The following is a 15,884-nucleotide window of genomic DNA, read 5'->3' as shown; positions in this document are numbered from 1 at the left end:
AATTGATAACACATGACACCTCCTTATAGTTTTAGGAGAATTTTATGTTAATCTGTAAGAAGATTTATCATTTTTCTTATATATATATATATATCATTTTTATATATAGTAAAAAGTTATTTTGAGCACTAATAAAAAAATAAAGAACTTTTAGGAAACTTTTAAATTAATTTGGACCTTTAAATTAATTGGTAAGTGGCTAAAATGAAAGGAGGTATCATCATTGTAATTAAATAAAAGGATTTTGATAAACGAAGCCCTACGGGTTTTCAATATGGTTCAATAAATAGTTGTACAATTACCATAAAAATCATGGGTGAGCATTTGATATGAAAATGTACAACCTTTTTATGCACGTTAAATGAAGCCTAAAGGGTTTTATTTAGCATTTTCCTAAATAAAAAGCTACAACAATAAAGGGAAGCGATAATCGTATCACAAATTATAACATATTAAACAATCGGTTAAATGCACGGTTTGTTAATTATCTTTCAATAATTATAAAACAACCTCCTAAATTCATTTATAAAAAAGTAATAGCCCTTAGATGAAAATCAAAATTGAATTTTAACCCTTGGATTATATTGCTTACATCACTTAACTTTTTTAAATATATTCCCTAAATTTATTAACTTACTAAATACTAAATTACATACCATATTATAAAATGTAATGTCTTTATCTATCGATTAATAAAATTAAATATAGCTATAGGAAACTTAGGTAGTTATTCATTCATTTATTTATTTGTTTCTTTTAGGTTCTTAAAATAATTATTCTTTTTGCTATAATTAAAAATTTTTAAATAATTACTTTAGCTAGATAATGATGCATAATTTTTATATTTATGATATATAATATATATTATCCACACATATATTTATCTTAATGAAACATTATCTTTCGTTATACCACAAGTTTGAGTAAGTTTCGGAATTTTTTAAAGCAATTTGAATATCTTTATTTATTTATTTATTTTTGGATAATAGATTAATAACTTTTTATTTATTTATTTATTTATCAGGTATTAGATTTTAACATACATATAAAAAAACATGACATACTATTATTGTGCAAGCATATGTCAAATTCTTGATGTGTTTTATAAATTGTGATTTAATATGTAGAATTATATTAAATCAAAAGTTCACCCTTTCAGAGTATAGAAATAGTTATGATAAAATACAATAGTACACAGTTAAAAATATGTAAAAATTTATACACATTAAAAGATGTTGAGTTTTATATTTCCACAATTTTAAGTGCATGTGAATTTTCAAATTTAATTTATCACATAACTTATATTTACACTAACTATTAACTTGTGTCCGTTCTAAAAAAACTATTAACTTGTGTCACATTTAAGTGTGGATATATGGTAAATATATGTGGATATTCGACTTATTAGTTGTAGTGATATTACCATTTTCTCATTGGCGATATTGAAGTAATCTTTATAATTTTTCATTTCACTTAATTGAAATATTCCACCATTATTGTCAATATAAGAATGAGTAATGATTGACATCTACCTTTTATACTTTTTTTCATTTAAAAGTATACTTAAATTTTAGTATCACATATAAAAATTGGTTCATAGATAATAATTATAAATATTTGATACGTTTTATCGATATTTATGTATGTATACAGTATTATAAAACGTTAAAATTTCGTTATATATATTCATCCACAATGATCTAGTATACTACTCGTAATATTACTTCCCGTACAAAATACACAAAATCGTCGTTTTCTTCTCTTCCATATCTATTTGTCCTCTTTCTTTTTCCTTCTCCCTCAGTTCTCACATTAGTCTCCATTCATTCAATCAAATCCAAAATCGATTCATTGATGGCTTCTTTTTCCCAAGAATATAAAGGCCTGATTTCAAAGCTTTAATTCTTGATGAATTTTGTCTATCTGGGGTAATTTATATTTTTAGTTATTAAAAGAAAACGCCCACTCCGATCCCAAAATAAATATTCATCCTTCATTATTGGACGGTTGATTTAATTCTTAGTCTCACAAATCACAATTTGTTTCTCTCATTGATCTTTATCAATCAATCTAATTGGTCAATTAATTTAACCAATTTAAAAGCCACCACAAGGTTTCAATTATTACATCAAATGGTTGTTTCGAATTGCGGCTGGAAATTTTCAATTAATTCATCAAATTGGTTAATTCATCCTAGTGATAGTTAACTGTTTTTGCTGAACTGTGTTTGGTTCTCATCGTCCGCTCGATTTGCAATTAATTTTTCACCATCAAATCGTATCGCGGCTTGTTTTCTTGGTAGTGCATGGGATTATGGGCAATTGTGATATCTCTGAATTCTGATTGTTTTTGTTTGATCATTGTTCACATATGCAGATGTACTGGTTTGTTAAATTCAAAATGTTAATTTGAGCTCCAATTATTTTGTAATAAATGTAGCTATATATATTTTACTCGATTTTATCAACATTATTTTTTTTAGGGTTTCAAATTCAGTGAATTTTAATGGCATTGTTTCGTAAATTACTCCCCAAGAAGCCGCCTGATGGACTTGTTTGGGTCTTTGAAAGAATTTACGGTAATCATTTTTTTTCACCCTTTTAATTCCTGGAGTATATTAGTTTAATATATATGTGTGTGTTTGTGTAATGTGATTATCCCTGTTATAAAAACAATACTTCTATCTAAGTCTGGTAATTTTTGTTCTTGAACTTAATTAAAAACACTTTCTAGTTAGTTTTGGCTATGATCTCATCTCTATAGGGAGGGATAAAGGCTTGAGATGCAAATATACTTATCATTTTATACACAGGTTGTTTTATAAACTCTTTTTATTGACCTAGTTGCCCAACGAACTTTTAAAATTTGTTTTCATATGCGTTGTTCTTTATTTTTACCATCAAAATTTTTAATTATTGCTTAAAAAAGTCCATAAACTTTCAAAATTGTTCATATGTAGTCATCAAACTAAACCGATAATGTGTTACTACTAATTTCTTGTAAAACTAAGCAGATAAACGATTTTAGAAGAATGTTTGGTGTTGCTTATCACCGTGAACACGAAGAGAAATTATGCCACTAAGAAGCACTTAATAAGCAATCCCAATACCCTGTGTAACGTAGCATTTTTTTTGCAAAATAACTCAATGTTTTTAGTATATGTAAACAAAATCTTTGCCAGTGTTGATACATTCAAGATTAGAACTTGTTTCAGTTTGATATTTGATGATGCGCCCATTTGGTGTATAGTCTTTGGGTGCTGTTTCACTGAAATTTCGGATATAGAAGATTATAACACATTTGTGGGCAACATTATAAGTCGGTTTAAGCTCACTCACCCCAAGTCTTCAATCATGATTATTAATTTTGGGGAGGAAGAAAAAGAAAGCAGGATTGCTTCGGCTTTGTCAGAATATGGTATTACAATAATTGACTATCCTCGGCACTACGAAGGTTGTCCATTGCTCTCAGTGGAAGTGATCCACCATTTTTTAAATTCGAGTGAGAGCTGGCTCTCTGTTTCACCACAAAATTTCCTTATTATGCACTCGGAGCTTGGTGGTTGGCCTGTTTTGGCTTTCATGGTTGCAGCTCTCTCGGTCTATAGAAAAAAGTTCACTATGGAAACCAAGGCCTTGGAGATGGTTCATAAGCAGGCTCCTCTGGCTTTGTTACATGAAGCGTCACCAATGAATCCTGTACCTTCCCAATTGAGGTACTTGCAGTATATCTTAAGGAGGAATGCTGATACTGAATGGCCTCCAGCAGAAAAGGCGCTCACTTTAGATTGTGTAACAATGAGAATGATTCCTGATTTTGATGGAAAAGGGGGCTGTTGTCCTATATTCCGGATCTACGGACGCAATCCTTTGCTACATATTGATAAAAGCCCCAAACTCCTATTCTCCACTCCAAGAAGAAGTAAGAATATCCGATACTACAATCAGGTAAGATCTTTTTCCTAACTTCATTAAGAAGGGGATGTGTGTCCTTGTCTGTCCTTTGTTTTAAAATTGTTAAAAACAAACAGTAGGGAACAATCTCAATCTTTTGTGGTTAGCATGTATTGATAATTTATTTTCAGAAGAGAGGTGTGTGCAAACTAAACTTTGCTTTGGATTTGTGAATCATGTAAATTGAGATAGACGAACATTTTATGGCATGAGCTGGGTTTTGGGTCTCTGTAAACTTCCTAATGTGACATCTTTGATTCGTGGGCAACAATGTTATTTGCTTGTTTTGTGTGTTACACTATAGGTTTAGGGACGAACTTTTCAATAGTTATCATAGACGTTAAATAACACGCCGATATATATATATATATATATGTGGGTAGAGAAAAGTTAATTTAGGGACAAAATAGGGACACTTCTCAATCATTCATTTTTCACCATCTCCTATCACCACCACCACCACCACCATCATCTCCAACCCATGGTCCTCCGGCGACGGCGACTACCGCCACCACGACTTACGCATGTGTAAGTTACAACTTACACATGTAAGTTATACAACCACCACCACCACCACCATGATCATCTGGCGACGACGACCACTGCCACCTCGACTTACACATGTATAAGTTACAACTTACACATGTGTAAGTTACATGTCCCTAATGGTCCCTAATTTAAGATGTCCTTAAATTAACTCACCCCTATATGGATATACTTAAGAAACTTGATTAATAAACATAGGGTTGAAAATTTTATCAATTCTCACAGTTGTAAAATGTTTAATGTTAATTGGTATTAATTTTGTGTCGAATCTACTATAACTCGGCTCCTGGTAGTAGATTAGGATCATAGGATGGTTGGCTAGTTTTATGTAAATGTCATAGGTATGCTTGTTTGTACATTATAAAATAGATTCACTTTTAATATCTAATAAGAACGTATAGACAACTTCCTATGGACAATCTTGTGCTTGATCATAAACTAGTTTACACAAGATTTGTCTGATCTTACAAAGTTTGGGCAATTTATGAAATACCAAAATCAATATGAACTTTCGAATTTGAAATCATAATTATGTAAAATAAGCCACATGTTTTGGGCGAAAGGAGTTCATATCTCAAGAAATGTATTTAAGGTTGGATTTTAGTTCAATGTATTTAAGGTTTTTCAATGGGTGTGCTTTACTAGTCGTTAAGCTTGTAATTGTGTAATGGCTACTTGGTAGCTTGTAGGGGTGGTATGTCACCTCTTATATTGGATTATGCACTTTGTGCGTGGACGTTGTGAAGTCGACTTGGTACTCCAGCCCACCTGTTTTCTCGTGATTATTATAAATCTAACCAGGGTACCCTTTAACCCCAAAAAAAGTGATATCTCAAGTGTGTGTATATATATATATACACATATAATACATTCTTGTTTTTGGCTGTCTGTTTGTTCTTCTGACATTTGTGCGACGCATTGACAGGAAGATAGTGATCTTGTTGAAATTGATATCAATTGCCATATGCAAGATGACATTGTGCTGGAGTGTATTAGCTTACATGATGACATGGTGTGTGAAAAGATTATGTATCGTGCCATGTTCAACACGGTATTCATCAAATCAAATATGTTGATCCTTAATTGTGATGAAATCGACATGTATTGGGATGCTAAGGATAATTTTCCTAGAAACTTCAGAGTTGAGGTATCTTAACTTCTTCAAATTAGCGTAAGCATTCATATCTGTTTTATGCATACTTAAACGCTATAGATATAAATGTATATATATATGTGTGTGTGTGATTTTTATTCGGTGAAGCTTTATTTCTCTGAAATGGACGGAAAAGCTTCCATGACCATTCCAGTAGATTTGTCATGTTTTGACCAAGAGGGGCTTCCAGTGGAGGCTTTTGCCAATGTTCAAGAGATGTTCAACATTCATGATAATGATGATGGTTCAAATAGGCTACACCAGAGGGCTTTGCGTAAAATTATCAATAAAATGAAGGAAAGTAGTTTACATCATAGGATTAGACCCAGGAATTTACTCCAAACACTTCCTAAACGGAATAATCAGGATAAAGAAAGTGAGGGGTTGACTCAGGAGCGGGCAACAACCAGTATTGATGAGAAAATCTTGTGTAATATTGAGTATCATGGGGAAGGGGTTAGATTGATACCAGTCCGGCTGACACCTGATATCGAGACATCCGAGGAGCAGCCGCTAGATTCTGAGATCCGGTCGAGGGAAATTTCTGATGAGGATCTGACGGATCATGCACCTAGAGGTTCCTCCATCCCAGAAGCAGGCCCATCAACATCTTCAGCTGCCACTTCTTCAAACACATTGATAATGGCTGAGCTCCATTGGATACGAGAGTTCATGATCGAAGAGAGGCAACATAGGAATTGGCTTCAACAGGCAGTACTTGGCCTAGCTGAACATATGCATTATCAGGGCCTGCCACAATTACCACAGCCCTTCCCTGCACCCGAAAATACTCCAGCAGATCCAAAGGATGTTGTGCTTCAGACTGATACAACTGAATCAGATACAGAGGTTGCTCCCGCTAAGATAGATCTGACCCCACCAGCTACTAGTGTTGAGCCCTCTGATGAAACTGCTTCTCCAAAGCCTAGGCATCCATGATCTTATATTTCTTTGGCAATTCATTTCTTTCATATCTCTTTCAGCTGCATGTATGTATATATGTAAGTATGTATGTAGTAAGTTCAAAATGTTATTGTTAGCTATCATAACATAGGCCATAGTCTCCATGTATCTTTCCCCTTGTGGAAAAGTGTGTAGCTGTTTCTATATAAAAGTCGCTTTGTTTAATGTACTTTCAACTTTTTTCGTTTTTGTATAGGAACGCATAGATTTTAAAGCTTACATTGGCAACATAATAAGTCAATTTAAGAAGAGTTATCCTAAATCTTCAATCATGATTCTTAATTTTCAGGATGGAGATGAATATTTAATGATATGATAGTACCATTATTGGACTTCCCTGTGCTCCATGCAGGCTACCAATTGCTTTCAATTGAAGAAGATGAGATGGTCCACCATGTTATAGAACCAATACAAAGTTGGCTTGCACCAGGACAGCAATAAGCTTTTGTGCAATCTCAGCTTAGTTGTTGGCCGGTCCTCGGCTATCATATTTGGCTGCTTTTTATATTCACACAAATTTTTTCAGTGCTGAAAACAAAGCCCCGGAGACTAAAACACTATTTGTTACCTGTAAATAATGTCACCAATGGATCCTCCAACTTTTCAGTTGAGATACTTACGTCATAAGTAGAACGTCCATCCTTGATTTTTTTATGTGAAAGGAGAAATATTATTGTTATGATTATTGTTTTCAGATGTGGTGATTAAGAATGGGCGATACGACAATTAGGCATATTATCATATCTTGATGATAATATGTATTTTACAAGGCTTCTTTGGAACTATATTTATTAGTCTTCCAACCTTTACTATGAATTGCAGGCAAAAAGTAAGTGGTTAAAATGCATATTGATTTCCTACGGAAGGTGACATTGTGCTGGAGTTTATTAGCTTACATGATGACATACTTTGCGAAATTAGTATGTTTTGAGAATATTCATCAAATCAAAAACTTTGTACTATTGGTATACAAGATGCTAAGGACTTTGAAGTTCAGGTATTTTTCTTGAATAGCTGTTTATATGTTATGATTAATAGTTACACAGAATAGATAATTTTTTCTTAGAGAAAATTACATTTTTTGTCCTTTAAGTTGGCAAAATTTTCAGTTATTGCCCTTAAATGAATTAATTACAGAAAAAACCCTGAAGTTGGTCAATTTTTTCAGTTATTACTCTGCAACCAAACACCGTCTATTTGGTCCGTTAAGTGAGGGGTAGATTCGTCATTTCTCTCTCCTCCTCCTTCTTCCATACTCAAGCACCACCAGATCGATCAATCAATCATCGTCTTCATAGACTAACCACAAATCTATCACAACGTTATATCAATTTCAAAGTATCAAATTTCTCCAAATTAAATTTCTGACAAAAAAAAAACTTCAAAACTTATCATTTTATTAGATTAATCAGAATAGAATTTTCATATTATATGGTTTGTTCTACCACTAAATAAAACAAAAAACACATAATATGGCAACATATTTCTCTTACACGGAGGCAGAGTATGGTCGGAAATGGAGGCAGAGAAGATCCATAAAACCCACAAAAATTAAGATCCCCAAATATCAAAAAACGAAGATCTACAAAACCCAAAAAAATAAGATCCGTCGGATATGGTTGACGACGGAGATGGTGTCTGAGGTGGGTTGCGGCGGTTGACTGTGGTGGGTAATTGGGGTGATTGTTGTGACAGTGGTGGTTTGTGCAGCGGTAGAGGGTTGTCACGGCAGCGGCAGAGCAGGCGTGTTGCAGAGTGCTGGTGGTGTTTAATAACCTTCAACTACTTTCCGTCCCCAACAGCAAGCAGCAGCAATGGTGTTGCAGAGGTTGGACATTGCCAATTTGGTGTTTTAGTTATTTCAACAGCAAGCAGCAAGCAGCTTATCTTTCTTTTAGTTATTTCAATTATTATTATTTATTTAATTTTATGATTAGATTTAGGGTTATAATATTTGGTGTTTTGGTATATGGAGAAGTAGATATAGATATAGATAGGTATATCTATTATTGATTCCTTCTCGTTTTTATTTGAAGCCAGCCATCATTACTTGTGCTTTATAGATGTAGAATATATGTTTATCTATGTGTGTATAGATTGAATACATAGATATAAATTGGGGTTAGTTTATAAAGATGATGACTGATCTGGTGGTGTTTAAGTATGAAAAAAGAAGAAAGAGAGCGAAATGACAATTATGCCCCTCACTTAACGGACCAAATAAACGACGTTTGGTTGCGGAGTAAAAACTGAAAAAATTGACCAACTTCAGGGTTTTTTTTTGTAATTAATTCACTTAAAGGCAATAACTGAAAATCCTGTCAACTTAAAGAACCAAAAATGTAATTTTCTCTTTTTCTTATATCTAAGTGATTTCTATTGGACGGGGCGGGGATTCTTCTCTTCAAAAGGGACAAGACGATCAACTTCTATGGTTCAGTAAATTGTATTGTTTTGTGAAGAACGAGCAAATCTTTGGAAGCGTTTGTTCAAAAAATGTTTAGTGCAGATAGTTTTATTCCTGAAAGTGCCAACATTTGTAATGAACCCTAATGAACTTCCAACAAACACTCCCTGGAACGAATCTGGATAAAGGAAATATTACTTCATTGTTAACCATGTCAAAGAGATTACACAAGCTTTGTATGATGCACCAATGTGTCCTGCTGGTTGTTTTCATATTATTCCTGGTTTATTAAAGTCAAAGAACAAACTTGAAACATTAATGAAAGAAAGTGATCAAGATGTATATGGTTATCAGTTGGTAGTATTCGTCTTTTTTATACTCAATCTAAGTTATCTGGTTAGCAGATGGTATGGCTTTTTTATAACTCAATCCAAGTTATTTAAGCTGTCAATGAAATGGAGACACTGTTTCTATTTTTATACCAAAATAATTGTTGGAATATAGAACTAAATATCATTATTTACGAGTACGCAACGGAAGCAAATAAAACCATGTAATCAAATAATTAACCTTGAAATAGGATTAAGGAATACCTCTTAATATAGATGATAAAGTAAAGAAACTTTAAAAGGATTTGAAGTAAATCCCTCTACGATTGCACACACGATCCACCAATATAAGTGTGCTAGCACTTGATCACGAACCGATCAACCTTTGGCTTGATCTTCTTCTTCAAAACCGAAAACCAAAAACCCTAAAGGGTTTTTCCTTGCTTTGGTCGTCCAAAAGAAGAGAGGAGGAGAGGAGAGATTTAGGGTTTAATTCTCTTGGAATTGTAGTTATAAAAAAACATTAACCTAGCTTTATGTAACACCCCAATAATTTTAAGGTAATAAAATAACCCTTTTTGTAGTTTTGACATTAAAATAAGTTCCTAATATTTTATTTTTGATTATGGGGTTAATTTAGTTGGAACGTTAACGGATAGCGGGTGTTTTATCATCAGAAATCCTAAATGGGTCGTGGCATCCATATGGAGTGCCAGCCACATTGTTGTGGGTTATTCATATTTCCACTAACTCATCTTTTCTTCTTCATCTCCATATTTCTTCTTAATTCAAAGAAAACCTCAACTAAATCCTTCATGCAATACTACTAATTTATCCAAGAATCATCATAACAATAACCTTATATGATCAAGAAATTGAAAAGTTAGGGTTTGAGTTGGAGTAGTGGTGGTGGCCGAATTATTTAAAGAAAAAGGGAAGAGTTTGTGATTTGAAAACCCTAATCTTTTATCTTCCATCATTGAGGTATAGAATTCTTAACCTAATTTCTTTTCCTTTCTTTGAATTAGGGTTCTTGTAAGGTGAAATTGGCGATTTTGCTAGTAATGGGTGTCTATATGAGTTTTTCCCAAAATTCTTGTATATTATGATTGTGTCATTGAGTTGCATGTTGAAATCTTTAATAATGAGAATGTTAGTAGTGAGACTCCAAATAAGGAAATGGTGACTTTACTAGCTATATGATGATGTTGATGATGATGATGAATCCTTGGGTTAATATGAGATTTTGTTAAGTAAGCAACTCAATGACTTAATGGGAAGGGTTAAGGTTAGGAATGCTAGTGAAAGGTTGGTTTAGCTATAGTGAAATAACTAGGAAATGTGAATGATGTCTTATATGTGCATTATGATATGTTGATAGGTTGAAAGCTTGGTTTTGTGCATTTGCGGTTATCTTGATTATTTGTTGTGTCGTGAAGGAGGTGAGTATACTTGCATAAATTGTATATTCGTCGGGTCAATTACCATTCATGTTGAGTGAGTCCATGGTGGTAATTGATTTGGCGTTAAGTCCCATGTTTATGGTTGAGTTTGATTACAGGCCTAATTGGTGGCCATAGGCTCATGTGGAGCATTTGTTATTGTTTTAATTGTGTGATTGTAATCATTTGCTTATATGGATCCATGTAAAGCCTAGCCCAAGGGTGAGTATTATGGATATGACACTACGGTGTCATAGTCCATTTGCAACAGTCCCTTGAGCATTGCCCTCCTTCGTTTATATGATATTATGCAAGCATATTCACTAAGCATTCGCTTACCTTTCAGATGTTTACCCTTTTGATTATAGGTGGTTCCGGAAGAAGGAACTAGGTTTGCTTGTCTCGAAGAATAGAGGACGAAGTTGCTAGGGATTGTAGATAGTTGGAAGGTATCTTGGCTATTCTCGGAAGAATAGCATGATTTGGTTAGAAACCTAGTTATCCCTCTTGACATTGGCTCATGGTACATTTTGGTTGTTATTGGCCATATTTTGATATGTTTTGTAACTGGTCATGTTCATGTCTTTTGGAGTTGATAAGGATAGTTGGTTTGGTTGGAGCATGTCAAATGGGTAATCGACCCATATAGTTGCGTGGTCGATCATGGATCAAACTAATTTGACAAATATGAATGTTTTCGGGTTAACTCTCTTACTTTCAATTCTGGAATGTAATTTTCTTATAATTTTGGTTGTGGTTCAAAGGTTTTGGTTAAGTCTTAATGTGGGCAAAGTTTGATGTTGTTGGGTTGTGGGCCACTGCGGCGCATTGGGAGCGTGCCGAGCCCACTGCGGCGCAGTGGAATCCCACTGCCAAAATTTCTTTTCTTCCCACTGCGGCGCAGTGGGAGTGTGCCGAGCCCACTGCGGCGCAGTGGAATCCCACTGCCCAAATTTCTTTTCTTCCCACTGCGGCGCAGTGGGAGCGGGCCTAGCCCACTGCGGCGCAGTGGAGGTTCTTCCAGTTTTGGTCCGAGAATTTCCACTGCAGCGCAGTGGGAGTACTCGACCTCACTGCGACGCAGTGGGGACATTTAAAAAAAAAAAAAACTTTTGTGTTTTCGAGTCGTGTCGTTTCACTTTAGTATTTATAGGTAAAATCCAACTTGGCAATCAAGTTAGGGCTTCACTAGGAAACCTAGTAGGGAGGCCGTCCCCCTATGGGCTTTTCTAGAACTTTCCCTAATCGTATTTAATTACAATTATCTCCTTACTTTAACGATCGTTAGCTAGTAACCGTTAAATATTAATGACCGTTCGTTAACTTATTCGTGATCCACATTAATTAATAAATCAATTAATATTAACTATATCTGAATCGAGACGTGTGACCCTGTAGACTTAAATCATTTTCGGACATACGTTCATTTTACGTGATCACATACTAACAGTTCCCACTTGAGCTCGTAACAAATGAAGGTAATAACATTGGTTAGCGTAACACCCCGACTAGGGCAAAAACACGAGATGTCACAGAACGACATGATACAAAAGATTTAAACATAAAACATCGACATTAAGTTCCATATGCCATACACGTTCAAAAGATTACATAGTTAAAGTTGACGTTTGAAATTCATTACGTAACCCAAATCAAAGATCAAAAGATAATTGTTTGCATTACAAACCGTCTCGCATACAACAAATAGGCATCCAAAGAGTCAACATGCTAGTGCTTACTGTTCTAAACCTGAAAAACACGAAGAAAAAGTGTCAACTACGAGAGAGTTGAGTGAGTTCATAGGTTTATACTAACACATTTATATTCCATCAATATTCAAGAAATAATATGTCATAAAACTTTTAAGAGTTTCTTCATAGTATTCATACCCAAACCCTATGCTCAAACCATAGTAATCAACCATAAATAATAATGATAACATTGGCCAAGAAGGTATAATTGATGATTTTGTGCTTGAGCCACTACTAAGACCATTTCACGTCAAAATAATAATAATAATAATAATAATAATAATAATAATAATAATAATAATATGTCCCGAAAGATAATAATGGAAGAAGTACATGCTGTCAATTACGTGCAATAATAATAATAATGGGGGTCGTGCCATGGATACGATCAATAATGTATAAAGTAGATTAGAGCACCCCTAGGCAGACCGGAGATGAGGGCGACCACAGAGGCGTCCAGTCAACCCGCTGCCATCTTGGTGAGTGAGGGGACGAATCCTAGTTACGCAACCCTCTAACTACATGCCTCAAAAAGTTAATAGTAGTTTACAGGAGACCACCGTTTGACAGTACTCAAGCTCATCATATAAACATATAACATGTTGAACATACAATATAATCCCATATCAAAAACATTCTTTCCATGTAACGTATCATATAAGGAAAGTAGTTTTAATTATTCATGTTTTTCACCCCATACGTAAAACACATAAAGAGTTTGAAAGGGGGCTATGACTCACTTGAATAGAATGTGTTAGGGGCTGATCAAATGTAATTCCTTGGCCTAGTTGTGTTGCTCCCCGAACAAGCCTAAACCATAATATATAAATTCACGACGTAAGTTCGCGTGACATTAACTAGTGTGCTAGATCATGAGTTGATTGCTAGTAGACTTGCCCATCTTTGATTTTTATTAGATTATGGAATTCAAGTGCATTATATTGCTCACATTATTTGGTTAGGAGGTAATTGATGGAGAAGATCACTTCTCTTTGTACGTTTTTATACGTTTATCGGAATTTCGTTAGTTTGACTTTCATTTGCATGATTTCCATCGTATACTTTGCTTAATAGTAATATTTGACATTAGTGGTCTTATAATATGCATATTGATTAATATTTTATGATTTATAATTATTTATTTAATTTAATATTATTTAATTAATTATTTATTCTTAAAATTACTTTTAAATGTCATAGTTGTCTTTATAAATTATGATTATTTTTAATTGCATTATATTCTGACTTTTAAGCTTTTTGATTCATATTATGATGATATATATATTTATTTACTTAATTTTTCCATTAATTTAACAATAATAATTAATTAGTGATTTTTACTTAATTATTTACCTTTAAATTATGTAACACTTCCATGTTGCCTTTTTATCATCTAGTAGATCTTATTCACTTTCATCATTGGTTATGAAGATTTAATCAAATTCATGGTTTACATCATTTATTTATTTATTTATATGCTTTTAATTACCATTTAAATTCAATAATTTATGGAAATTCTTAAAAATCATCATACAACCTTTACACCAAAAATCCCAGGCCTTTCTAGGTAACTTTTATCAAGGTAATTTCATACCAATTCAACCTCTATTGTGTATTGCTTATCTTGAGGACTTTAAGCATAAAATTCGTTTACCGAAATAATGATTTTAGCCTCATTTCTTAAGCAATTAAGGTGCTTCAAAATGGATTTTCACCCTTAGTTCATTATTTATAGTAAGTTCATCATATTTTAGTGATTCAAATCGTGATAGTGGTGGTGGTGTGATATGTGCAATGTAGTGCATTCGGTTAGTGCTTATTTGGCCCGAAAAGGTGGTTTTTGATCTTATTCATGCCATGCATCAAGTGACTTGAGTTTTATCCTTTTGAAATGACTTATTTCCAGAAATTTTATCATATTTTCTTGGTCATATGATTATTGTTGTGACCAATTTATACATATCGCCCACATCATTATTGGCCATTTTATTAAGCGTGGCTAAACGTTCAATCATCCACATTGATAAAACTAGACGAACGATGTGATTGCTATATGTTTTATTTCAAAGAGTTGATTTACTTATCGCTGTGCCGAGATCTTGATGATTTAATTCTTTTTTATAATAATTATTATGATATTGGTGGCATATGTATTCTTCGTTAGTGGTACTAGTTGGATGCATATATTATTTTCAAATGGTTGTTTGTCTATAAACAATTATATCTAGTTCATGGGATGATAGTGAATATCATTTTAATAAAAAGAGTCATTTTGTCAACGTGTTTTATAATGGTTGGTGGTACCACGTTATCTTTACATAGGTACAATTGTTAATTTGATAGTCAATCAAACTAATTGTTGGAAAAGTTGTCTAGTAATTGGTGGTACCGGCTTGGGTAATTTAACTAGCAACTTAGGTGATTGGGCAATTTGTGCACGGTTGGTGGTACCACGTGAGCACCTTAATCCTTTCATGGTTATCTTTTTAATTCAAATAAATTTGGTCTTAATTGAATGTGAAGTCAAGTGAATTCAAGGTGGATGGTCCTTATTTATATTGCTTGAAGCTTTCCTTCAAATTAATTGTCAAGGTGAGATTTGAAGTAACACCTTTGTTTCCAAACTACTTTACTAAACAATTATTTCAAAACCAATCCCAGTGAACAAACACGGACTTACTTTTTAACTATATTGCATACGAACGGGTCCACTGCCCGATAGTGTGTAGTAGTGAGTTTCAAGGTATTTCTAGTTATAAATTTAAATCTCGATTTTGCACATCAAGTTTTTGGCGCCGCTGCCGGGGATTGTGTGCCGTTTTAGTTGTTAATTTAGTGGTTTGATCCTTCCTCACGCGTGAGGAAGTTACTTGGTTTATTAGCTTAGTTTCTTTGCATATCACAGGTGCATTCGACGTGTTATGCCAGTTGTGTTTGCCGGTTTATTTCTTAGTTTATGAACTTGCATTCTTCGGGTCTACCTCTAAATAGTCCTTTGAGAACTCCGACAAGACGTAGGTTTAACTACACAACACCAATACCATTCTCACCTGTAGCTAAACCCACTCCTGATTCAGACGAGGAAGGGTTTTATTTAGACGAATTCTTCAAGTTAGAAGTTCAGCAAGAGGAGATGGGTGACGAACAACTAAGGGATCCAAATGACATTCGCTATGGCGAGAGGACTCGAACTATTCCTACGACCCGTGGCTCCACCATTAGACCTCCCGCTATTGATCATACTTTCAATTTGAAAGGGAATCATGTCAAGAGCATAGAAGAGAAGAAATTTGATGGAAAAAGGAAATGGGATCCTTACCAACACTTGGATAGGTTTGAA

General features: G+C 33.9%; 1 protein-coding gene across 5 annotated transcripts; it reads left to right on the top strand.

Moving 5' to 3' along the window:
* The first annotated feature begins 1,827 nt into the window (after window positions 1-1,827).
* On the top strand, window positions 1,828-6,784 carry LOC122592286 (formin-like protein 18). 5 transcript variants are annotated; one of them, XM_043764480.1, is made up of 5 exons: window positions 1,828-1,928; window positions 2,483-2,578; window positions 3,250-3,947; window positions 5,425-5,646; window positions 5,761-6,784. In XM_043764480.1, the coding sequence occupies exons 2-5, from the start codon at window positions 2,506-2,508 to the stop codon at window positions 6,589-6,591; spliced, it is 1,824 nt and encodes a 607-aa protein (XP_043620415.1). In that variant the 5' UTR covers window positions 1,828-1,928; window positions 2,483-2,505; the 3' UTR covers window positions 6,592-6,784. The 5 variants fall into 5 exon arrangements, with proteins under 5 accessions (XP_043620415.1, XP_043620413.1, XP_043620414.1 ...); XM_043764478.1 differs by having other exon boundaries at window positions 1,829-2,378; XM_043764479.1 differs by having other exon boundaries at window positions 1,829-2,384.
* The last annotated feature ends 9,100 nt before the right edge of the window (window positions 6,785-15,884 follow it).

This window comes from Erigeron canadensis, chromosome 3 (assembly GCF_010389155.1).
Source record: "Erigeron canadensis isolate Cc75 chromosome 3, C_canadensis_v1, whole genome shotgun sequence".
NCBI lineage: Eukaryota > Viridiplantae > Streptophyta > Magnoliopsida > Asterales > Asteraceae > Erigeron > Erigeron canadensis.
Note: the sequence above shows the minus strand (reverse complement) of the source record. Positions and strands in the feature narration are given on the sequence as shown.

Excerpts from the sequence above, each read along its gene's own strand:
- LOC122592286 (XM_043764476.1), top strand. The coding sequence starts at position 3,147 with ATGTTTTTAGTATATGTAAACAAAATCTTTGCCAGTGTTGATACATTC. Across the intron at positions 3,948-5,424 it reads ATATCCGATACTACAATCAG|GAAGATAGTGATCTTGTTGA; the intron begins GTAAGATCTTTT and ends ACGCATTGACAG. Across the intron at positions 5,647-5,760 it reads CTAGAAACTTCAGAGTTGAG|CTTTATTTCTCTGAAATGGA; the intron begins GTATCTTAACTT and ends TATTCGGTGAAG.